Source organism: Anarrhichthys ocellatus, unplaced genomic scaffold, assembly GCF_004355925.1.
Source record: "Anarrhichthys ocellatus isolate YVR2014 unplaced genomic scaffold, GSC_Weel_1.0 scaffold10, whole genome shotgun sequence".
NCBI lineage: Eukaryota > Metazoa > Chordata > Actinopteri > Perciformes > Anarhichadidae > Anarrhichthys > Anarrhichthys ocellatus.
Genome location: NW_022280040.1, coordinates 1,329,990 through 1,354,288, shown reverse-complemented (window position 1 = coordinate 1,354,288; position 24,299 = coordinate 1,329,990). Strand labels below are relative to the sequence as shown.

General features: G+C 41.8%; 2 protein-coding genes across 3 annotated transcripts in view; one reads left to right on the top strand and one right to left on the bottom strand.

Moving 5' to 3' along the window:
* LOC116385090 (trichohyalin-like) overlaps positions 1–16,710 on the bottom strand; it is a 94,313-nt gene extending 77,603 nt beyond the window's left edge. Inside the window, exons 1-3 of the mRNA XM_031850286.1 lie at positions 16,150–16,710; positions 12,616–12,765; positions 2,561–2,631 (exon numbers count right to left, since the gene is read on the bottom strand). Of these exons, the coding sequence (XP_031706146.1) occupies positions 2,561–2,631; positions 12,616–12,765; positions 16,150–16,326 (398 nt within the window). The 5' untranslated portion in view covers positions 16,327–16,710. The remainder of the gene's footprint in view (positions 1–2,560; positions 2,632–12,615; positions 12,766–16,149) is intronic.
* Positions 16,711–16,867: 157 nt separating this feature from the next.
* Positions 16,868–24,290, top strand: pex2 (peroxisomal biogenesis factor 2). Of its 2 annotated transcripts, none has more exons than XM_031849795.1 (2): positions 16,868–16,915; positions 22,808–24,290. In XM_031849795.1, the coding sequence occupies exons 1-2, from the start codon at positions 16,912–16,914 to the stop codon at positions 23,776–23,778; spliced, it is 975 nt and encodes a 324-aa protein (XP_031705655.1). In that variant the 5' UTR covers positions 16,868–16,911; the 3' UTR covers positions 23,779–24,290. The 2 variants fall into 2 exon arrangements, with proteins under 2 accessions (XP_031705655.1, XP_031705656.1); XM_031849796.1 differs by having other exon boundaries at positions 16,875–16,915; positions 22,811–24,290.
* Positions 24,291–24,299: the final 9 nt, after the last annotated feature.

The window sequence follows — 24,299 nt, the reverse complement described above, 5'->3', positions numbered from 1 at the left end:
CCCCCCCCCCCCCCCCCCCCCCCCCCCCCCCCCCCCCTCCCCCCTCCATCTCTGGCAGCTGCTTATCCATGCAGCACTGCAGATGTCACAATTCACCAGCTGGGAAAACAGCAGGGGAGGAGAAGAGAGGAGCAGGTTTGAGAGGAGAGGAGGAGTTTTTGTTACATCTTCGGATTTGACAGAGAAGCAACCAACTCGATGAAGACTTAGAGATTGATACATAACTGATTGATTGATTTAGAAATCTGTTGTGTTCAGGTTAGCGATTTTTTTATAACAGATTGTAGGAATATTAGAATCTACAGTCAGTTGTATCGTTATTCATTTTACATATAATTATATGTATGAACGTGTGCGATTGGGTAGATGCATGTACTTTACGTGTCCTGCTGTGTGTGTGTGTATGTTTGTGTGTGTGTGTGTGTGTGTGGCAATTGGCCTGGGCACGGCCCGCTGTGTATGCCTGTCTGCATGTCCACACAGCAGCCCACCAGGCCTGCGTATTGATCAGTTAGCTTGGCCTAATAGGAGAAGAGGAGCCTGACCTGGGAAAGTCAATATGGAGAAAAAGAGACATATCCTCCTCACGTCCTGAGAGAGAAGTGGGGGGGAGAGAGAGAGAGAGAGAGAGAGAGAGAGAGAGAGAGAGAGAGAGAGATGCATCCACTACTGTAACGGTAAGGAAAGAGTCAGGAGACAAACAGAAAAACAAGCACAGCCATGAGGAAAATAATAATTTAACAATAATGAAGCACCAGTCTCCTAAGCCTAAATATCTTATCACTTTTGTTAACAAAGAAAAGTTTGGAGTTGAATTACAACAGTTACACTGAGGGATACTGCCGGAGTGCGAAATAAGTTAAGTTTCTACCTTTCCCAAATGAGAATCAGGATATTCTGTCAAAGCTTTATTTTTTATTTTTTTTAACCTAACTAACTTTCAGCATTTGACTGCTTTTGGCAAAGGAAAACAGCACTCAAGTTAACTCTAGAGGAAAAAACTCTGCAGGAGATTATACGAAGGGAAAATAATTAAAAAATTGGAGGGATGGGAAATAAAAAAACTGACACCCACTCACACATCAATACATCGATAGATCAATGTGTGTGTGTGTGTGTGTGTGTGTGTGTGTGTGTGTGTGTGTGTGCGGAACACCATTTGAGCAGAAATATATAAATAAAGCTGTAGATAAACAAAAAACCAGAGGAAATGGAAAAGTAGATAAAAGACTTAGGTTTCACCATGTACACGCACACATTTACACACACACACACACCTGGCTGAGTGATGCTACCCTGGAGGGTGGCTTCAATCTGATGTGTTTAATGTTGACGCTGGTGGCAAGAAACACACACACTCACCCACTGTTTCAACCTGCCTGTCATCTCTTTTCATGAGACCTGATTTACTCCTTTCATTTTTTTTTTTTTTTCATTATTATTATTATTATTATATGTGCAGCCATTTAAAACGCTCAAGGTGTGATGCAAATCCCCGTGTCTCTGACAGCGAGAGCGCTGGCTGAGGATCCATCATGCCCTTCAGTGCCTTTTCGCAGGATTGCCAAAGAAAGCCTGTACAGCCACAAACTCAACTGTGCCACATGGTGCCAGACCACCCTTTCCTGCTCTGCTTGGTGCTTTAATTGGCTGCACTGCAGGCTGTCAAACTACTGTCTGGTTACTTCCGACCATATTTGGATGTGTTCTTAGTTTTCATATGACAGCTTTAGAATATAATATTATGTTTGTTTATGTCATGTAATCACACTAACCATTACAACGTCAACTTGTGTGATATAGCATTTGGCAGAAATACAGTACTTTATATGTTGTCAGTACAGGAGACCAATGGAAAGTTAATGTTAAGAAGTAGTATTAAAGTGCCAATTTCAATTGAATTTAATGTTTTATTTGCAGGATGGTTTTGACTGACAAAAAAAAAAAAAGGTTGCGCTCGATTTGACACTGGGTAACTTAAGCTTCAGCAAGCGATGGGGATTATTGGAACTCACGTGATTTTCATATCAAACCTCTCCCTGGTCTGGTAAGTCCAGGTGTCTAACTAGCAATGGTAACATCTGGAATAGGCACATATGTATGAGCATGCAGATTTAGATTCAGAAAATGTTCCTTTCATTAGTTTTGTCAAAATGTGTGAAACTAAAAATGAGAATCTGTCTTTCCAGAAAGGTCTAAAGTAGAAACAGAACAAGTCTTTAGGGGCTTTGGAGCACTGCATGGTGGGAAATATCATACAGGGATTTGCATATTGCCATGGGGACAGTGGTGTTCCAGTGACTCCCTCAGGAGCTCAAACTCCCTCCGGAGAGACAGAGCCCCTGAGGCCAACACTGTTGCCTCTCTCTGCAGTAGAGGACCTGTGTGAGAGTGTGTGGTCGATTCATGAAGTTCTTACGCAGAAGTTATTAGTTATCAAGAGTCAAGAGTAAACTTTTCCTGAGAAAAAAACAAAAATCCTTGTTGATGAAGGGCAGCTGAGTAACTAATAATCACTATAAGAGTGCCATACAGCACGCCTGACGATATCTATCCATACCTGTGGGGGACTTGAGACGCAGGTCCAACAAGCTCATCCAGCAACAAAGTCCTCACATCAACCTCAGACACCTTGGAGAGACAAAGAAATGGCAAACAGATTTAGTCACATGGGGCATGTGCAGCAATGCTTCTTCATTTGTTACGGACATGCAGAGATAGTGTAATGTATATTAGTATAGAGACCATTATACCAAGTAGAACAACATGTTATAAATGATATAAAGGGGAACATATACTATACTTGATGTGAGGCATTACATTTTCACCATAATGCAATTTTGACTTTTATTAATCAATTAGACACTGCTCATGCTCAATAAAGGAAAAGCATTCTTTAAAACACTTTCCAAGTGCTGTAAACTGTGATGAAGTTGAACTAATCGCTTGGAATTTGCCTCTTGATGACCACAGAAACATGGTAATAGTGTCTCGGGAAAAAGAACAGTAAACTAAAACTAAAAAAATCACAGCATGCAACTGCATAAACGATTGATGAAAGAAAAAAAAAAAAAGTCTCCACTTTCTCCTTTGCTCATTTTCAAAACGGGGCCAACAGCATACAAATCACCAAAATCAAATCAAAAAGCTGACAGAATCAAATATAGAGAAAAGAATCGAAGATGAAATCTGAAATATGATTACTCTAATGACTTAATAATTTGGCTGTCCTGTTTGGGGATTTAAAAAAAATACATTTGACGCAATGGAAGCACAGGATGTCACTTGATCTGAAAGAAGGACATTGAGATGAAGAGACAGCACAGTTTAGTCTAGTTAGATAAAAGTGCACACGCGGACACAAACACACACACACAGTCTTCTGTTCATTCCCAGATACAGTACAACTCCTTGGACTCAAATAACCCTGCCATTACCCTGTCTGCCTGTATCTCTCCATAATGAACATTGGTTTGTGGAGGATGAGTGAATAATATGGGTCAAAATTGTTGTTGTGGGGTCAATTCATACTGTATCTGTACAAAAAGAGAACATAAAGAAACACTATAAATGAATGGTGCACAAAAGAGGTAAACAGTTACAGTGACCTGGCTTTTTCATTACATAGGACCATTAAAAAGAGAAAATAAACAGATGGGGACAAAGGGGAAAAAAGGGTACGGAGAAGGAGTTGAAGAGAGAAAGTGACATGCAAGTACAGGGAGAGTCTTAGACTTACAGAAAGAGAGCGAGAAGGGGCTTTGAGAGAAAGAGAGAAGGAGCCGGCTGTACTGGTGAAATATCGGCCACTCTATCGCTGTGGTGACAGGGGTCACTCTGGGAAAAGGAAATCAATGCGGACAGCAATGACTCACAGGTCAACACACGGCCCTGTGTGTGAGCGTATGTGTGTGTGTCTGCTTTAAGTATGAGCTTGTGTGTGTGTTTCAATTATGCATGTGCTAGTCTTAAGTACGGGTATGTGTGCAACTGTGTGTTTACGTGAATGCAGGATATGGGGCAGTGACCAAATTATACACACAAGAACAAGCAAAAAACATCCAAAAAGAGGAGCTGGTGCGGACGGAAAGATGGGATTGAACCCATTATGTGTGACGTTAATATTTGATGCATGATACAGGCAGACAGGCTACCTTTAAGACTGCCGCGGGAACTCGTTGTTTTTTTAGGACACCACTTAATACAGGAAACAACAAACGATGAACACAGACTGACTTGTTTACTCCCTATACCTCATTTTTTACTCCACGGTGCAATCTTTACTGATAAGTCCAATAAGTTACTATCTTTTAAATGTAACAGTATATAAAAATGATTTTCTAAATGTGTAGTAGATCTTATCAATGCATAAAGTGTGCTTGTGTCCCCCAACCAACAAACATAAAGACGATCAGATATACACACGATTTCCCCCCCACTCACAAAACATCATATTCTAATGCAGCTGCAATGTGACAGTGAGAAGACATGGCACACACAGAGGTCAGCGGCTAATACAGGTAGACTGTGTGTGGTTGGGCGTGTGAAAGTGTGTGTTTGTCTGTGTACGCATGCCTTATATACCCTTGGGTTAGCAGGAGTTACGACCTGCTTACATTATTAAGGTGAGTAGTAGGCTGTGTTGTGTATGCCTAAACAGCCAGTCCATTCATTACAGATGCAATCCCCTAAGTACACGAATAAGCACATGGACTCTCTCTGCCTCTCTGAACTGTGGAGGAGACAAAATACTGGTGTGATGCAGTGCGCTTTAGATAAATCAGAAACAGGAGCAAATTAATAATAAAGGAATAAAACAACATTAGCTGATTAAGTATGTATGGCAGAGTGGCGGCTGTAATTTACAGGCAGCTGGGGTTGAGTGTCCGGAATAAGGTCTCATTATGGATCACGGTGTGTGTGTGTGTGTGTGTGTGTGTGTGTGTGGCCATCCCGTTGGTAATCCGTCACCAGTGGTCTCAGCTTTATGAAAAGGCCTGCAATCTATGATAATGAGCCCAGTGAAGGTTATGAGCACGGTACATTCATTTGTTAGAGGGAGGGCTTACATGTGATTGTCTGCTTGAATTTGAATGCAGGTTGTTGTTGTTTTTTGTTTGAAATACAGCTATACCATTAAAGAGTAGTGAGGAAATATACTAATAAAGTAATGGTCAAAATCAGCAGAGTGCATGAGTGAGGGAAAAAGAAGTGCGAGAGTGAGAGAAAGAGAGCGCATTACATGGATGTTGCATCACATCTTAGTTACAACTACGTTTTCTCACTCAGTTTTGAGACAAACAGAATGGGCATATGCAAAGTGTTCTAATAGAAGGTGCTCTGTCTATAACGAGCAGTACTGAGCCTTCCTAAAGTGATCCCATCGCAGTCCCAAGTACAGAATAGCAAGGATGTGGAATATAGTCAAACAAATCCTCTGCCTGTGGATCTGTTCACTGGTAGAAGTATTTGAACGACTGTAACATAATATTAAAAGTAGAAGTAGCAGCTGTACTTCTACTTAGAAACAAACAAACAAACAAAGCCAACTGATTACAGCAACAGCCACTTTCAACCTCGTCACATTCTCTTGTCTCCTCCTGTCTCATCCACTTGCCCCTCACCCACGCCTCCTCTTCCCTGTTTTGTTTTTTCCCCACCTCACTTTCGCTTTTTTCCTGCTTCTTTTCTTTCTGAAAATAGCCAGCCATTTACGCAATCATTCCATTTTCCCCACTCCCCCTCCATTCCTTTTGTCTGGAGCTAGGTCAACTGAAAGCAACAGAGGAGAAAAAACAAAGGCAGCGACGTGTGTGCGTGAGTCACCATATCACAACGGAGAGCGGGGAATGAAAAGAAATGAGATAACGCGACTCGTGGTGACGGTGACTGGAAGGAACACGCCAGCGTCTTATGTCATGGGCTGCATGTTTAGAGAGAACGTGGACTAAAAATGTGGACTTTAATTTTGTCCAGAGTGAGCTTGACGCAAGTGTAAAGTGATGCAACTATGATGATAAACAAAAAACACACATCTGCAGCCTTACATTCAGGGATTTGTTTCTGTGCCATATTTATAATAACTTTTACGGCATCAAAATGCACTCAAACCTTTATCTAAATATACTCTGCATAACCACACAAGTTTATTACATTTTTCATTCGACATTCTGACCGTTTATTACGACATCTTCTGAAAATAATTGTCCGACCTGTGAGTCCATCCCTCAAACTCTCAAACCACAGTTTGTACATTTTTATTTTGTTTCTCTTGAGTTTGAATCAAGTGTGTTTTACGATGATCAGTCGGGTAAAGTTACAGAATCTGTCAATACATTCTGGTGGCTTGGCGAAGCTCAACAATACTGTTTCTTTTCATATCTAACTCTGTTAATTACGGGTTTAGTTTGACCAAACCAGGGTTGGTGGCTGCTGAAGTAGAAAGACTAACAAGACAGTTTTGATGAGTTTTAATTGTTTGTTTTGTACGTTAATAAATTAGAATAATTGCCCAAATCCGTGTTGATTTTATTCAACATGGATTAAATTAAACTTCAACGTGTGTCACATAGCATTGCGCAGGAAAATGGGCAAACATTTGCACTTCCACCCGCGTGTCATGTTTCCATCACTGCCGATCGGAACTGGAGCCAGTAAATACTTGTGACTACTGCAGAATTGTTCGTCCCGGGAATGAATGCAAATTGTAAACTTTCCCACCAAAGACAAAAGCCAGACGTTAGAGGGGTTTTTGTCCAGTGGGAAAGGGGCTTGACTTACAACCTTGTACAGTTGGCAGATGTCTGCCTGTTATATAGATTATGCGAACCCTTTGCAAGACTTTTAACTTCCTCTGTCCATTGAAAGAAGCAGCGTGTTCAACAAGATTGTGCACAAAAAGCCTGAGCAAGGACTGTAGCAGGGCTGCTAATAACTTAAATACATTTTTATTAACGTTTTGTAACTCTTCGATTGATCACGTTAATAAAATTACAAAAAAATCCAATGACAATTTCAAATTGCCCAAGGGGAGCGACCGGCCATCCATATCTGATATTCACTTTACATTATAAAACTGAGGAAAGCAGCAAAACCAACTATTTGACATTTGAACCTGGAACTAGCACGTTTTCTTGTTTTATATACGTGATTACATGATTAATGGGTTAATAACATTCTCAGATTAATTTCCTGGCAATCAGTTAATCAATGAATTGACTCATTGTTTCAGCGCTACCTTTTACCAAATTACATTCACACCAAACACAACATGTGCTTTTCATTCCTGTGCTGTCCAACTATATAAGTTGTGTCCACTAAACATCTGTGTTGTTCCCAAAATCAAAGTGAAATAAAAATAATTACCAGACAGGAGTGACAGTCATCCATGTGTATCAGATGGACTAGTTACAGGTCTGGCTGATATATTAACAAAGGTTTACAAGGGCAGAGCACTACATGCAAGTTTGGCCTTATGGCTGACCTTACAATGCACTTAGTATCCTGTACAGGGAGTAATGCTGCAGCCACTCCTACAAGCCATTTATTCCAGCTAACGACCGTCAAGCACTCATAAATCAGCATTAGGAACCTCTTTTGCCCTCTCTCTCTCGTTTAGTTCCCCCTCTCCGTGGCTCCCTCCTTTTCTGGGATATTTCTCTCGTGCTTTCTTGTCCTTGCCCACTCATTTTTACATTTTTACCATCTTTAAACCTCCAACTCCTACCGTCCCACTTCTTCTTTGTCCGTTTGTCCATACCCATCTCACCTCATTGTGTTTGTCATGCTCTCTTTTCAAATAACCGCTTCCTCTTGTTCTGCCTGTCCCTGTGTCTGTCTTCTCTTACTCTTGCATCCTCACCTTTTCCCACCCTTCCTGTTGTTTATGTACTACTCATCTTACCGCCTGCCATCCATCCTCTCTCACCACCTCTTTCTGAAAATTCCTTTCCCTGCAGATAGAGACAGCATCCCTGAGATGTCTAACCCGGTATTGGCACCTCTATTGATTTTAATTAAGCTAATTAGTTCATTATTTGAAGGATCAAACAGGGGCATCCATTACTGCACAGAGAGAGTGGGGGTTGGGGTGGGGGCTCTGGTAAGGGTGGGGGCAGAGAAGTTAATATGGTAATGAAGACGATCAATTATCACTCACAGCAAAGTCATTAACAACAGCATTAGCATAGTCAACCATCGTCACCCCTTGACCTCCCCTGCTCTCTCACTCTCACTCCCGCTCGCCCTCCAAGCAGCCACTACACAAGCAAATGTATGTGTGTGTGTGTGTGAGAGAGGAGGGGGTTGATGAAGGTCACACAGTTCAGAGACTGTTTTTTAATGCAGACCTAAATTGAGTTTCCACCTTCTCTCATTGACTTGGGCAGAGCAGTCACTACTCCAAAGGGTCAGACCAGGTTCGGAGCAACTCTTTCTTTGCATTACACTCAAGGCATGAATAGTATACAGGCTAGCCGGCATAATTCTGTTCTTAATCGGTTAGCGATTCCTGGGCGGGGGAAAGGGGATACATGTATTTGTGGTACTACTGTGATTCAATCGTAGTGCATCTGCATGTGTGATTTTGACCTATGAATTCAAAAAGTTGGGATCATTCCGAAAAGAGGGCTGTTTTTGCAAATTCCAGAAAGGTATTCATCCGACAGCGACGCCATAGCTTACATTCTGCTTCTTTAATGTACTGTTTTATTGAAATGGGTCTTAAGAGGGCTACCATAGAGGGGTGCTCCACGTGTCAGGAAGAATGATGTTCTCATGAGCATGGATTAAGTCATGAGACCAATTATCTCATTTGGTTCCTGAGCACTTTAATAGCCCCCGTTCTGTGGTTTATGGGGACTGTCATAAATAGTCACTTTGTGAATCACACAAAAAAAAATTGGAGACTCTCATCACAGCTGGAGACATTCCCGGCATTCAGTTAGCAAATTTGTATTCGTCACTTGTTATAACCCATTCGTTTCTTCTCAGGTACAAAAAAGACAAAATAAATGAGGTCCTCTTAACCTTGTCTCTTATAAACAAGGAAAGCTAACAAAATGGGATACTTTCAATTTGAGCCCCAGCACAACAAAGCACCAGTCTCACAAATGTGTTTACCAACACGTGGATGTTATGAATATGCTGGTATGGTAATAGATGACAGGATGAGTGGATCAAAGAGTGGGCCAGTGATCCTAAATGATCCCTACTGATCTGTTCTGATCTACACTGATCCCTCTTAGGCCTTCACAGTCCCCCATACTGCCCTGTAGCCCAGGGGCTAAACTCTGTGAATTAAAAAAAAAAAAAAAAAAAAAAAAAAAAAAAAAAAATCGACCCAACAGACAAACATACACTGACTACAAGTATTGTGTGTGTGTGTGCGCGCATACACACAAACAACATATCCAATAGATCTAGAAAAAGAGTCTGACAAACAACTACCGACCAATCAACCTTCTTACCATCTGCAGCCTGCTGTTATAAAATATGACGACATGAAACAACATATTAACTTCCAGCACAGTTATTTATGTTTTCTTAATCATACGTCTTATAAAAGGCAAGTGGCCTTTCTACGACCACCATCTGGCCAACAAACGTAGCTCCAGAAGTTGTTCTGTAGCTGCCCTTGTGCCCTTGTGCCTGGAATGACGCAAGGGAAAAAAATATTTCTACTGAGATCAATAAAGTGACGATTTTATTGCATTACATGATTACTTATCCTTAAGCTGCCAAAACGACTGGCGATTGGCGGAAATTACTATGAGGAAGTTTCCCAGAACTTTCCCAAACCTTTTTTTTTTATTTCAACAAAAAGAAAGTTCAGCACTTTCCATATATCTTTTCGAAAGTTTGGAAAGCTACCTAATAGAAACCAATCAATCTCTGAGTGAAACAATGCTGCTTTAGAGTTCAGCTGGCACAATACATCTACATCCTTATTCCACAGTAAACCGTGTCAATGAATACTACTACACAGGATGAAATGAACCTCAGTGTAATGACTGTGTTTGTAGTTTTTTTCCACAGAATTACTAAAATAAGTTTTAACCTGGGTGGAGCACATATTCGGTGGAGTTGATCAAGTCAGTACATAGAGTCACATTGGTCAATAAAAGTGGAGAAGTTGAATGCATTTTAAAGTGATTCTCCAATGACTTCCATATTGAACTGGACTTACGCGTACGGATGGTATTGCCCTGTAACCACAGGTTAAAATAGACATTTAGTATTATTCACAAAGTACTGTTTAATTCAGGTTTATATTGTATGTAGGGAACATGATGATGCTACATCCGTCTGCCGATGGATGACAAATAGACAAGAGGCTAATTGAAGCAGTCTAGAAAAGAGAACACAAGACTTGGATTTCATGATATTATGACCACAAAACAAACTCTGTTTCGTGTCCATTACAGTTCAACCCTATTGTGCATCAACAAGACCATACACTACGATTCAATCAGACGTTAGCCAAGCTCCTATTACAGAGCTCATTGCATCGTTTACATGGTGGAACGGTCCATAAGTAGCTCTAAATGCTCTTCATTTGATTGGATTTCACATTATGGACATCAGAGCAGAAACACACTGTTGTCCCCTGGCTATCCTAATAGACTGTTGAGTGAAACAGTCCATTTGTTTGTATTTGTCTACCAATCTAGACCCGGAAAACATACAAAGTAACATAAACAGACAGTGAGAGCATCGTTTAAGACGGGTGAAAATGGAGATTCAAAAGCTCAGAAGATGGGTCGACAGTACGGCAACAAACCGTTATGTTCCCACACACTGTGTCTTTGGCGGTCAAATGAAGCTGCTGTTTTCACGGACAACAACATTGTGCAACTAAATGAACTGAAGGACTCTTTGCAACTAAGAGAACGTCATTTAATCCCTTTTCCAGATTTTTTCTTTACCCATTTCTTTATAAACTGTTTTATTTTTTCTTTTATCTGCAAGAGCGCTAAATAAATTGGCCTACAATTCAATTACTGATAACACATGTGAAAGCTGATAAAGGTCTTGGCCATTCTCATCGTTCAGTACACATGCATTTTTGCACTATAGTTTGCAACAACAACAACAAATATATATGACGGCATATAGAGGCACTTGAGGAATTCATAGGAAAGAGAAACTGTGCAGATTGAGTTATTGAATTTGTTGTTGCCAAAGCAATGCCATATAGGAGAATGAAGTTGTACAATGATGAAAGTTAAAAATGGACAGCATTAACAAATGCAAAGCATTGTATTACAATGATCTGTTTGACCAGTGCAGAGAGCACACAAAGCCACACCCCTCTGACCTTCTCCATAATAGCAGATAAGTACTTTGATGGATAAAAGGCCATAATTACTTTTCCATGAGCGAAATCCACTCAGAAGAGCGAATATTGATGGAAGCCTGGCCATAACTGAAATGGAACAATACCTTAAAGTCACTACATCAAGCGGTGATGTCTTTATAGTCCTGCCTTGCCTTGCTGCAATCTTGGGGAAAAAAAGAAAAGAAAAAAAAAACTATGGAAGAGCATTTTTGCACACAACTTTCCATCTCCAGTTCACTACAAATGTCTGCTAATCCATCGTCTCCTCCAGAATGTTTGGGTCCACAGGCTTAACAGACAAAAACAGGGGACTTGTCTCTGCTTGACTCCTTCCTTGTCTCAGCTTATGCTGAAGAAGTCACTGCATCTTTAACACCAGTCTCTGCAAAGAATTCCCATCAATAAAAACAGAACACTGTTACATGGCTCCATGCTTCTCCATATTGCCATTACTCTATGCCGATCCTGCTTTGTACAAACAATGAGGGATTTTCATGTTCTTAACTGTTAACCAAATTGAGTGTGATCCCTGACACTTTTAATCTGTGAAGTTGAAGTGGCCTCGGCCTCCAGAGGTGTGCACAAAGAAAGGATCTTGGAAATAGATACTGCATAAAAGACAGCCATGAGCTGTTATTTCCCCCTCTTGTTTTCTCTATGCTGTATAAATTCTGCCGTGTTTATGCCCGTTTGATATTTTCATATAGATTCGGTTTATGAATAGACATTTCATCCTATTGACATATGCTTCTCTATCCATCCAACCATCCACTATCCGAAACCGCTTATCCTATTCAGTGTTGCGGGGGGGCGAAGGCAGAGTACACCCTGGTCAGGTCGCCAGATTATCGCTGGGCTATGCTTCTTCACAGAATACTATATGCCCCAGGTTAAACAGGAAGGTAATATGAAAAGAAGTACATTTATTTGTATATATCCAAAGGATATAATTATACCTAAAATTCCTATTTAAAACCTTTGGAGTGTGTCACCTGGGAGTTGTGGCAATCTTCAGGTTGTAGGTCACATGCTCCAAATTGTACTGTATGTACAACAATGTTTGCCATTGTGGTTATACTGTGTAACATGTCTCTAAAAATATTGTAATGCTCTTTATGTATTGAAAACCTGACGGTATTTCCTGCAGATTGCTCTCCTGAACACAAATGTACATCAAGGAATTAAATACCATAAAGAAGACTATACTGTGCATTTGTTTAAATATACTGATGTGCCAACTACTTAAATAAATACTAAAACATTTATAAAAACCTTACGTCCAATATACGCTCAGAGGTGTGGAGCTTTGTTCCCCAGTTGGAGACTTTGTAGTCAGCTTCCTTCTGCAGATCCTCAATGGTCTGAAGCAGCACCTGGTTCTGGTCTGCAAGGTCATTCAGATAAGACCTCAGGAAATTCACTTTCTTCTGCAAGAACAACAGCAGCATCAAAGGGAAGTTCATTCGCTTTGTTTTAACAAGCTGACAGCACAACCAAGCATTTCTCTACTATAATACAAACTGTTTTATTTTATTGAGCCAGTCAAATTATCAACAAGCTGAAAATGATGGGCAACTCTCAGAAACAAAATCCCCCACATTCCCTTAAGAATTACATTTATAAACTACTCTGTATTAGCTTTGTATGCTTGAAGGGAAACGTGTCTTTATGGACAACATTTGAACACATTTTTGTAAAGTAAAAACTCTGGTTTTCCTTCAGTATCCACTTGTGGTAACTAAATTGTGATATTTGTGTTTGTGTCCAATGGCCATGAAAACAAATGGTAAAAGAAAGATCTTTGATAAATATTCAATGTTTAAAACACACTACACGACAGCACGGGGGACACCAAACTCATCTATGGTGGTGAGATCAAGCACTAAACTAATCCATCCAAATCTATTTCCTCTCTGTAACTACTTCCTACAAGTACGTCGGGGCCAAAAGTCACCAGTGAACATACTTTGCTATTGCAAGTTAGTTGCCATATGAACATAGTTCCTAATACTTAGAAACTATGTTCTTGTCTTAGGCTAAGAGACAGAGTTGCAAAGACAGTATGCCATCTTCCCTGATCCAGAAATGTAGTACAGCCTCTTGGCAAATATGTGTTGTTTTTAAGTTGACAGATTACAGAAGTGAGATGCAGAATTTCCCCAAGATTCATCAAATGTCAAAGTGAAGTCAGCTATCACTTTGACACACAGAAGAACAAGGACTGTACGCCTCCAATGATGGCCTCGCAAGGGAAACATGAAAGCTCCCCAGCCAAGCAGGATAACAAACACGTGAAAATGTAATGTGTTATTTAGCTTCATCTAACCCTTGTGTCTTTAGGATAGTCTCATTGAAATTAAACAGGGAGAAACAAGGGGTGGGGAATCAATAGTCTCACGCGGCAGGCTGTAAACACACACATCTGACGACAACTGCCAGAAATTGTGGTAATGGTGAAATCTGCTGATGGCCACAGGCTGTGATTCTACCACAGGTACTCCGTGCAGTTTTAACATCTGGAGTAGGACCCGCAAAAGAGAGAGCAGCAACACTGTAAAAGCTGTAAAATAAGCAAGATATCAAAGCAGATGATGCTCTTACATCAGATTTACAGCAGCTCTATTGCCTTTTGTGGAAAGTATTCACCTGCTCTCGTTATGTGTAGTGTATTAGGGGTTAGAGCAGGCTCAGAAAGATATTATTTCCTGACTGCTTTGTGTCTGGAAGAAAGCACTTCTAAGTTTACATTTTTTACACTTGAGAAAAGAAAAGGTCACCTGAACATGCTCCACCAATGATATCACGTATCACATCCTCACACTCCTTCAGCACAGTCTTCCAGGTTATCTCAGTTGTTTTTTTTCTAATACACTCGTTTCTTAAAGGGATTGCACAGGTAGCCAGACAGCATACACATACGATGATAGTAGCTCTGATAAAAAGGGAGTGCCACTGAATTTCAGAATCATTTTGCCTGAGAGGAGAGCCTGTACATCCGTGTTCATAAAACGTCTGTCCCCTAAAGCCAAGCAAAGTCAACAAGCGGTTTGTACCGTCCCCTGGTGCATAATACAACACTGATGTATAGCTTCGGGTAGAGTAACTTTACAAAAACGATGTAGATAGATGACAGTATCTGAAATAACATTCAACAGTTGTGAAACTGAAAACACATCCATTATACATGACTACAGCATTTTTGGTTTACCTTTTTCCAGCCATCAGTGATTGTGACGGCCATATGCTGCCACACAGCTGATTTAAATGTGAGTAACCCTCCAGCACCTTAGCTTTGTTTACAGTTTATTTTCTCCTCATAGAGTTTATTGACCTTTTGACCTAATGCAATCATACATCAGCGAACAGATAGACAATGACACATAGCTTTTGTTTCATGCATCATACTCACACTGACTTTAGTACTGTTGGTAGAACATTAGTTTCTATTTGAAGGACACACACTTAGTTAACTACTGTACAGTTGCGCTGTAGTTTGTATTTACATACATTTGCCTTAAGTTGTTCTAACTTCTATTTAACTTTGAGATACCAGTGTTGAGAGTGCCGCTGCTGTTGGAGGGACATCTTGCAAGGCTGGAGCAGAAGATGCCGCCCTAAAGCAGAGCTCTTAAATACAGGAAATGGCCAATCAGAATGCACCATGTATTAGTCACATCGTGGTTATAGTTTGTTTCTTTAGAATATATTATCATATATACACATATATCATGGTCATTGTTTGCTCCTGTTTGGGGTTAAGAAAACCCTCCTTTTGAAATTCCACCTGAGGAGCCTCATGCCTGCCAGCTCAGCCCCTCACAGTGATTACTGCCACAAAGCATAAGAAAAAAAACATACTTTATATGAATTCTATAATTGGGAGGTTGTTCCAACATGTTAGGAAACATTATAAACATACAATGGGTTCATGGATGAATGGGCTGTGTGTTTTCAATGGACAAGCTTTATGATTAATTGTCCACATCAACCTTTAGGACTCGGGGAGCTTCTGAGTTCTGAACACATAACCTTGTTAAGCGGGCCCGCGACTGGGGCCGGCTGACCGAAACCCATCTCTGAAACCTTGTTACACTTGCTTTGATGCACAGCCCAGCTCACACAGGCTACATTCTGTAGCTAAATGATGTCACATGACAATCCTGATGATTAGAAACCTCTCTTTTTTAAATATGAGTGTGGATCTGTGTTCCTGATCCCTGCCGCTCAGATGGAAACATAATGCAATTTGCCACCTGTTACAAGTGCTGCGGCTTTATGAAAGCACCCCTGCGCTTCCTCCTGTCATTTGTCTGACAGGACAGAGGTCATCTTCTGATGCCCGAGTCACGGTGGACAGGATGCTCTTTGATTTGTATTGGATGGATGACAACCTAATGACAATGGATGTTGGAAGAAAACTGCACTTACTGTGGAGACTTTGGGTCTGAAGAAGGTCCTCAATAATTCCTCTTTTTGTATGTATAATTTATGTTGTGGACCTATTAAATACAAGGTTCAGTGCCCTGGATTTACCTAAGGAGGCTGCAAAGTAGCCCCGGTCAAACTAACCAAGTTGTAATTTATTTGTTAGTCACTACATGTTACAATGTTACAGTATCAGTCAATGATGTCACACGTCTTGCACATATTACAGTAGCTAAGAACTATCATAACGTTAGACAATTATAATGGCAGCGGGGGGTTTTGAACCCACATCTCCAGAGAGACTGGAGCCTATTTGCAGCGCTTTAGACCGCGCGACGTCATTACCATAAGCACACACGTGTGGTAACACCTTGTCAGGTACTCACCTGTAGCAGTTCCTCTCTGGTTACACTGGTGTCCAGCTCCAGAGTTGTCAATCTCTGCTCGTAAAGTCCTCTGAACTCGTGTACAAGCTGTTTAATGTTGTTTGTCTCCATCCCAGGGTCGTGGATGGCTACTCTCAGCTCCTCTTTTGAAGGAGAGGGCAGGTTCAAAGCATCCATCCGCTGTACCGATAGCTTCCAGTTTTCGCCTGACCCTGGAGATGTTTTTTGTAATTTGGCTCATGTGGTTGTGCAAGTTTTTAGCATGGCTCGAATAAAAGTACACGTAATGTTTATGCAACAAACCGTAGGCTTCGAAAAAGCTACAACTCAAAACCACGGCTTGTTCCTCTGGTTGAATCTTTGCACAGCTGTATACTTTACGTTATCAGACTGTTGCGCAAACCTGAAAAAAAAGGCAATGCATGGCATTTTAAGTGCATGTAAGACATTGTCTGTGTTACTTTATGTGAATTACCGTGGCTTCACCAACAAATTAGTCGCTATGTTCCGTTACTACAACGGAGGACTCGTGAATTATTTCCAAACAGACCGACGTTTCACCCTCCTGCTTTGCCGCTGCGTTGGCTCTGTGTGATCTGATTGGCTCATTTGCACCATCTGGCTTCGTAGCCGTGACGTCGCTGCACACCATTGGTGAGTTTTCTTTAGGAGGCGGTGCATATTCGCACAACCCGGATATACGTGTTGTTTTGGTCTGATCAGAGAGAAATGGCACAGAGCTCGGCTTTGCCTTGAACAGAAATGGGTAATTATAACTTCGTTGTGTTGTTCAGCGAAAATCCAAGTGTGCATTATTTTTTCTCCACACCCTGGTATTCCCACGGAAAGCTTAAATGCGCCACCTCCGCTTATTTTAAAAGACTCCCCTCCTTGTTGCTGTCTTCTCTCAGTGTATTTGTCCCCCTTCACACCTGCATGTTTGAATTTAAAATCAAATCGATTGTTGATGCCTGTCGATGCGTTTAGTGGATACGGTTCAAACGATCAACTATTATGAATTGTGAGTCATGTTGTCAGGTATATTTGCCATATGCAACTTCGGATGGTAACCTTTTGAGTGAGTGAGTGTGTCTTCCTTCAAGAGTGCTGCTCTGCACATAATTACATTATTCCACTAAATAATTAGTGGCAGAGATCAAAACCTTCCACACTGCAAATCAAGGTAAAGTTGATCTTATTGATTTTCAAGAGACCAACGTTACTCACTTCTCTCATCCCAATCACTACTCCTCTACTCTTATCTCTCTCTTGGTTCTATCTCTCTTTTCCACTGGCTTTGACTGCACTGCTCTTGCACACTCTATCCAAAAACCTAATCCCCACTGTGATTATCTCATAATGCTTTGGCCTTGTTATCAAAATGGAGCAGATTTGAGTTTTGTTGTTGTTAAAGACTGATGGGCATGGGCTTAAAAAATTAAGAGACAATGTCATTATGAGGAGAATGTGGACCGGCTGCATGAAATTGAAGTATAGGCATGTGCCTCTGGAGCTAAACACTTAGTGTAATGAGTGTGTTTTTAAGGGAGTCGCCGAAGTTAAGTTGGGCTGTGATCTCACTCGGTCATAAGGTCATTTTATACAGTTTTCAGATGAAGGGAAGTGATAAAAGCAAGAGGGGTTGTCTGTGCACTCATTGGGAAAGAATTCCACCCTCCTGAATTAGCTTTATCATTTTAGTCGTTTAAGAGAACAAAAGACATTATATCGCACATACATTGTACATCTAACGGCTATGTTAATTCTCAGACTGATTTTTATCTTGTTTTTATTCATGTCATTTCATTCATTTCCTTTTCGCTTTAGAATCCATACGTACCAGCTATAGACTTATAGGAATTGGACAGATTTGTGTTCCTGTTACAGCTGTTTACATCCAGTGTGCTTCAATAATTGCATTTAAACATCATGTTCAGTTGTCTCCAAGTATCACAGTATTTTTTTATCATATTTGCAGTGCACTCGCTATAATGTGTACATTTTGGCTGGAAATCGAGGCATTAAACTTCCAAACTAATATGAAAGTTGCCTATAACATGTCGACATGTCATTATGGGTACAATTTGCAGAGGCAGCAATCCAATTCTCCAAATTGATTCGCAGATATAAATGAGGGATTCCTAAAAGTATCGGTCTGCACCGTGGGTTTGACTGCACATTTTTAAATCTCCCATCCTGCAGTGGCCTTCACATTCTCAAAGATTTACTGGAGACAAAAAGTCCACCTCACTTTAGAATTTTCTAATTGTTACACAGATTAAAAAAAAAAAAAAAGTGACAAAATGTGTTCATGCATAAAGCAAAAGTTCGGAAATGTACCGATCAAATATTCCTCAGTACAACACATTTTATTTGCATGAGGTGAGGCCCCAGTGCCCTCTGTGAGTCCTAAGAAAGACACAACTTCAGTTCTCTCGTTTATTAGCTGTTCCATTTTTTGTCTTCCACGTTCATTGTGCCTCTGCGCTTTTAAATGTTTCATTACTTTTTAAGTTGTTTTTTTTGCAAACCCCTGTACTTATTACTCATACAGCCCCAGCATACTCAACATTCCTACTCATGAAATCAATTAATTCTCTTAAATAATTTACCTTCTGAGCAAACCAGATTAAGCAGAGCAAATTTTTTTCATATGTCAGACGTGCTGTTCTAACTGATGTGTATTTTTTTTGTGCTCAGGCATTAACTTGGCCCTCACCCCGTGGCTCGGAGGAGTCTTGGGTGATTACAAAAAGGGGAGAGCCTTGATAAAGCATTAGTGTGTGGCACGCACACACACAGCCTGAAGACCCCTGCATTTGAACGCATTCATTTTTCATGAAACAGACTCATAACAATTAGTCTGGTTACCGCCTGGGTAATCTTAGCGTCCCTGTAATGCCTGTGGTCTGCTGTATGACATCACTCTCTTAAAAGTTCTAAATCTGACATTCTCATCCGTTTTCACAGTGAGGACATTAGAAGGCCATGGCTAATAGGCCTGCGCTCGTTCCTGGCGAAAGAAGGGCAATAAAGTGAGGGGGCGAAAGAGGGGAAAAAAAGAAAGGAAAAAAAAAACGCGACTAGAGTGCTCGGAGAAATAGGATCTATTCACCAGAGCTTTTACACAAATTAATTTACATGGAAGAGAGAAGAAAATGTAAAGTTGTAATCCAGCATGCTTTGCCAATGCATAGCCGGCTTCTTGCTACAAGCATCATAGAAAGCTAAGTGAATGTTTATGCATTATTTCAGCAAATATATTACGCTAACAACCACAGTTAAGTGCATAGGTGTTTGAGCCCTGCCCCACACCATAAGCTTAATCAAGACTTCTGGACACACCGTTTCCAAACGGCATGGAATGATAGCCCTGTGAGCAGCTTCAGAGCACTTGTCTGCTGCGGGAAAAAGCTAAACGCAATCCCCCAGAGATACTCCACCTTCCCAGCATCCCTCAGTCTTTAGTCCTCTGCCCTAAACACCCTCATCCCCTCCCTAGACACCAAAGCCAAGGTCAAGAAGAAAGTGCAGCCTTTCTCTCTCTATAGGCTATTCCCTGGATGCCCGCACCTCAGTGGGGCTGAGCCGCATATGCTTCAGGAATGTTCCCTCCTCCTTTATTGTGACCGTCAGTCTCAAGGTCAGCTCCAAGGGAGAGGTTGGTGCTTATCTGTTTTTCTCCTCCCTTGTTTTTTTTTTCTCCCGAGCTATCTTTGCCCCCAGTTTTTTTTTCTTTTTTTCCCTTCACTGTATCAGTAGACAGTAGTTTAGAGCTCCTGGCTGAGGGTTTGATGACGCGTGGCGTGACGCGTCTGTCTCTTTGTTTATCTGTATCTTCCTGTTGGGTGTCATTACAGCCCGTTGTCTGTTTTTCAGAGGACCCGGTGCAGCTGCGAGGCTTCGGTCTGATGCTCTGTAGGCTTTTGTTGCCTCGTCTCTCCTTCCTCACACTGGTCATGGCCCCTTTTTGCCTTGAAGCGATGTTGCAGTTTGTTCCCTGTTAGATTGGATATTGTTGTTGTTGTTGTCTGTAAGCTACGGCAGTCAGCCTTGAGGCAGTGCGCTATCTTTGTCAGAACAAGATGCACCGACTAAGGGAACAAGGAGGGAGGGGGGGGGGGGAACAAACTCATCTGACCTGAATCAAAATAACCTTTTAATATTCCCAGGAAGATCTTTTTAAAGTATGTTACACAGCTCTGATAGAAAAGCAAGACCCCAGATTTATCTGTTGATTTTTCAGTGAACTCCTCTAACCTGCCTTCTGACTGCTGGTCGTCAGCTGCCGACAACCAGGAGAGGGCATTTTGTCTTTGGGTCGGGTTGGTTGGCTGACCCACGGGAGAATTATCAAGGCAATACATCACATCAGGCGTGCGTGGTTGTGGCGAAATCATCCGAGAAAGAGTCCGTCTGCTTGTATCCGTGTACTTCTTGTGTGTAGATGGCTGTCCTCCAACAAACACACACCGTGCCAGTGCTCTGTAAACACTGACATTGACTGTGACTTTTGACTATTACATAAGGAACATGGATTTCCAGCCGTCCACGGTGAGAGCCTTGTAAATTCAAATGCTTAATTTTTATAGGCAGCCCCTGCATTGACTGAAGTGTCTGCTTGTTATATATTTGGCAAGTGCTGCAAGTCTGAAGGGAAGCTGTCAATAGCAATCCCAGCTATTGATATGGCAGTGGGCAGGAGATGTTACTTGGCCCCCGACTCTGGCATCCCTCTGATCCCTCTACATCATAATTACATTAATATTGACAGACCCTTGACAATAGTCACATTACTATTGATAGGTGGCTGTCAATACCGTGTTTCCCCAAATAAAACATATTCATTCATAACTTGTAAACTGCTCGATAAAAGGCTTTGAAAAGAATATTGGACCCGGCCGGGTTTGCTCTCCCGAGAGGGCTGCTGCTGCTGTGACGGGGATTTCCACCACCTGGCTGTGTGCGTGTGTGTGTGTGTGTGTGTGAGTGTGTGTTTGTGTGGGCGTCTGTGTTACCATGCACTGATAGATTAATTTAGCTCTGTATGAGAGCTCTGCATAGATCAAGGCTACCCTTGACAAACATACATAGTCACACACACACACACACACACACACACGCACACACACAGGCACATAATCTCCACATTTTCTCCCATCAAGGAAAAACTTTCAGATTAAGCTAAACAAATGGAGCCTGTTTATTGGTTACCATACACAGTCTGACTACCTCTATCTATTTATTTATTTTTTTGAAGCCAAACTCCACTTCCGTCACAGGCGAGGTTCTAGTCACTAAACATGGCAGCATTTCAAATGCAGCTCAATGAATTTGTCACACCTGCTTACTTCAGCGTGAATTCACTCTTTTTTTCATTCATTTGCTAATTCTAACTTAGTTGGACGGTGTATCCTGGCTCTATTGAAACATCATGAATACACAGATGGTCCTGTGCACCGCAATAAACCCAAGCATTGCCACCGCATATTTAAATGGATTTTTTTTTTTTTTTGCCTCCTCGAGAAACGTCTAAAGTGACCATCATCTCTCTCTCTTTCTGTCAAAACTGCCATATTTACCCAGCTGAAATCTCTTTTAAAGCCTCGTGACAAATCCTGTTCAGCGAGACACAAAAGCCACTGTCAGAAAAAGGCCTCTCTGTCTCTCTCTCTCTCTGGGCCTCTTGCTCTGTCTCTCCTTGCGTTAGTTAGTCTCCCACTTCTTAAGCGTTTCATTTGAGGAAAGGGCAGATAAAACTGGGGGAACTGTGAGCAGTTTGGAATCGTATGCGGCGCAAAATAGCCCAGACTTCACAATGGTGGGATCCCACATGGAGGCGACTCTAGGGGGAGGAAAATTGTTCCACATTTGGCAGATGTTTACGGTGTACCAGAGACTGTGCCGTTAGCCTAATCCCTAGTGATGTGATTTGTACACACACCCCTATCTCCAGAGGGAGCCGGCACCAAGAGCCCCCGAGCTTTGCCTCCTGTGTATCTGTGTGTGTGTCTACGTGTGTGTGTTGGATTGTGTGTGTTTATACACTGGAGAGAGCAGTCTAAGACCCCCTGCTCTTCTGCATTGCGCAGCTCAAAGGTTGCATTAAGGATGGGTTTTACATGTGAAAAGTGATTTCCGTTTCTATGTATAAAGAAAAAATAACCTTCCTAACAGGATGGGCCTCACCTCCGGGGGCCTCATTCCTCCCAACAACCTAGTTGTCCTTTTAATAGTTGTGCCTTTGTATACATTTTGTTCATGTCCCTGTCAAGTATGGAGTTGCACGTAGGTTTATAAGGTATTTAATAATGTACGATTATTATTATTATTAATACTTGATTAACAGTTTTAGGAGGAAGTTTTTTTTATTTTTTACAACTTTTTACTATTTTTGTGGTTTTAGCCGTTATTGTAAAACCTGTCTGATTACTTATGTCGATGCCTTCATGCACTTCAGTGGAAAGCCAAAGATTATTTCGTCAACAATCAACTTCGTATGTATATTAACTCTCGGATTGAAGGCCCAGACTAAACAAAAATGATTGTTTACATTCTTTTTGTATATTATTTATCGTTTGCAAAATTGAAGTCCGCGCATACATTTCCTGAAAAACATGATTATCATATTTACACTCGTTGGTTTTATTTTTTCCAGCAGGTTTGGAAAGCGAGGACAACCAAAAAAGTTCGGCTGGAGAGACCGATGTTGACCCGCAGACCCCAGTACTGCGCATCAGCCAGCTGGATGCCCTCGAGCTAGACTCATCCCTCGAGCAGCTGGTATGGACCCAGTTCTCCCAGTGCTTCCACAACTGCCGCCCAGGCCTGCTCACGCCGCTGGAGCCTGAACTGAGGGCTCTGCTCCATTTGCTTCTGTGGAGGTTCACACTTTATTCCAGCAGTGCCACTGTGGGCCAGTCTTTACTGAGTCTACGCTACCACAACATCCTCCCCTCGTCTCCCCGTTACAGACCTCTGTCTCGCAGGCAGAAGCTGGGTCTGGCCCTGCTCACTGCAGGTCCCCGCTGGCTCCAGGAGCGCTCCCGCAGCCTGCTGCTGTGCTTGAGTTCAGGAGGGCCCGTGTCTGAAGGAGACGGTGGTTTACTCCAACAGGGTCTCCGCAATTGCCTGACCTTTTTTTCCAGTATCACACAGCTCACAAGTCTCATCAACTTCCTTGTGTTCCTCAGAAAAGGTCGCCATCCTGTGCTGGCTGAAAGGATCGTGGGAGCTCGGGCGGTTTTCAGCAAGCCCAATGTGGTGCGGGACGTAACCTACCAGTACATGAACCGCGAGCTGCTGTGGCACGGCTTTGCTGAGTTCCTCATCTTCCTGTTACCACTGATCAATACAAGGAAGCTGAAGGCAACCGTGTTGTCATTTATTTTGGCGGGAGACAGCGCTGATAGGGAGGGGGCGACAGAAGAGCAAGGCGCGTGGAAAGAGTGCGGACTGTGCGGAGAGTGGCCCACCATGCCTCATACAGTGGGCTGCCAACATGTTTTCTGCTACTACTGCATCAAAAGCCACAGCATTGCAGACGCTTACCTCACCTGCCCCAAATGTGGTGCAGAGGCAGGGCAGCCTGAGCCGGTCAAGATGGAGGTGGAGATGACTGGCAGATGATGGTGTGAAGAAGCTGTCATGACTGAGTTTATTTTGTAATTTCAGGGACTTGTTGAAATTGAAATGGTGGTTCAAATCTTTATAGTCACTCATATAGAATACACATACTAACATACGCATGACTAACCACCTTTGTATTATGATGTAAACGTATTGAACAATTCAACTTTATCATGTAAGAATTTTTGTAAAGACAGAAGTATATTAAAACATGAAAAAATGGGGTTTAATAGTCAAAGATTCACAAGGTAGTCTTTATGATGTCTGTCTTTCCTGAACACACATAGACATGCTATGTTTAATATATGTGTGCATATATTGACAATCCTCTGCCCCTTCCATTTCTCCAACTGGACTTTGGACAGAATTATTTGTCTTTGGTGCACTGGACGGACTACAGAGAACCACACAGCATATATTTGATGAGTGAACGTGTTGATTTATGCTCCAAATTGTGTGTGTGTGTGTGCGTGCGTGTGTGTGTGTGTGTGTGTGTGTGTGTGTGTGTGTGTGTGTGTGTG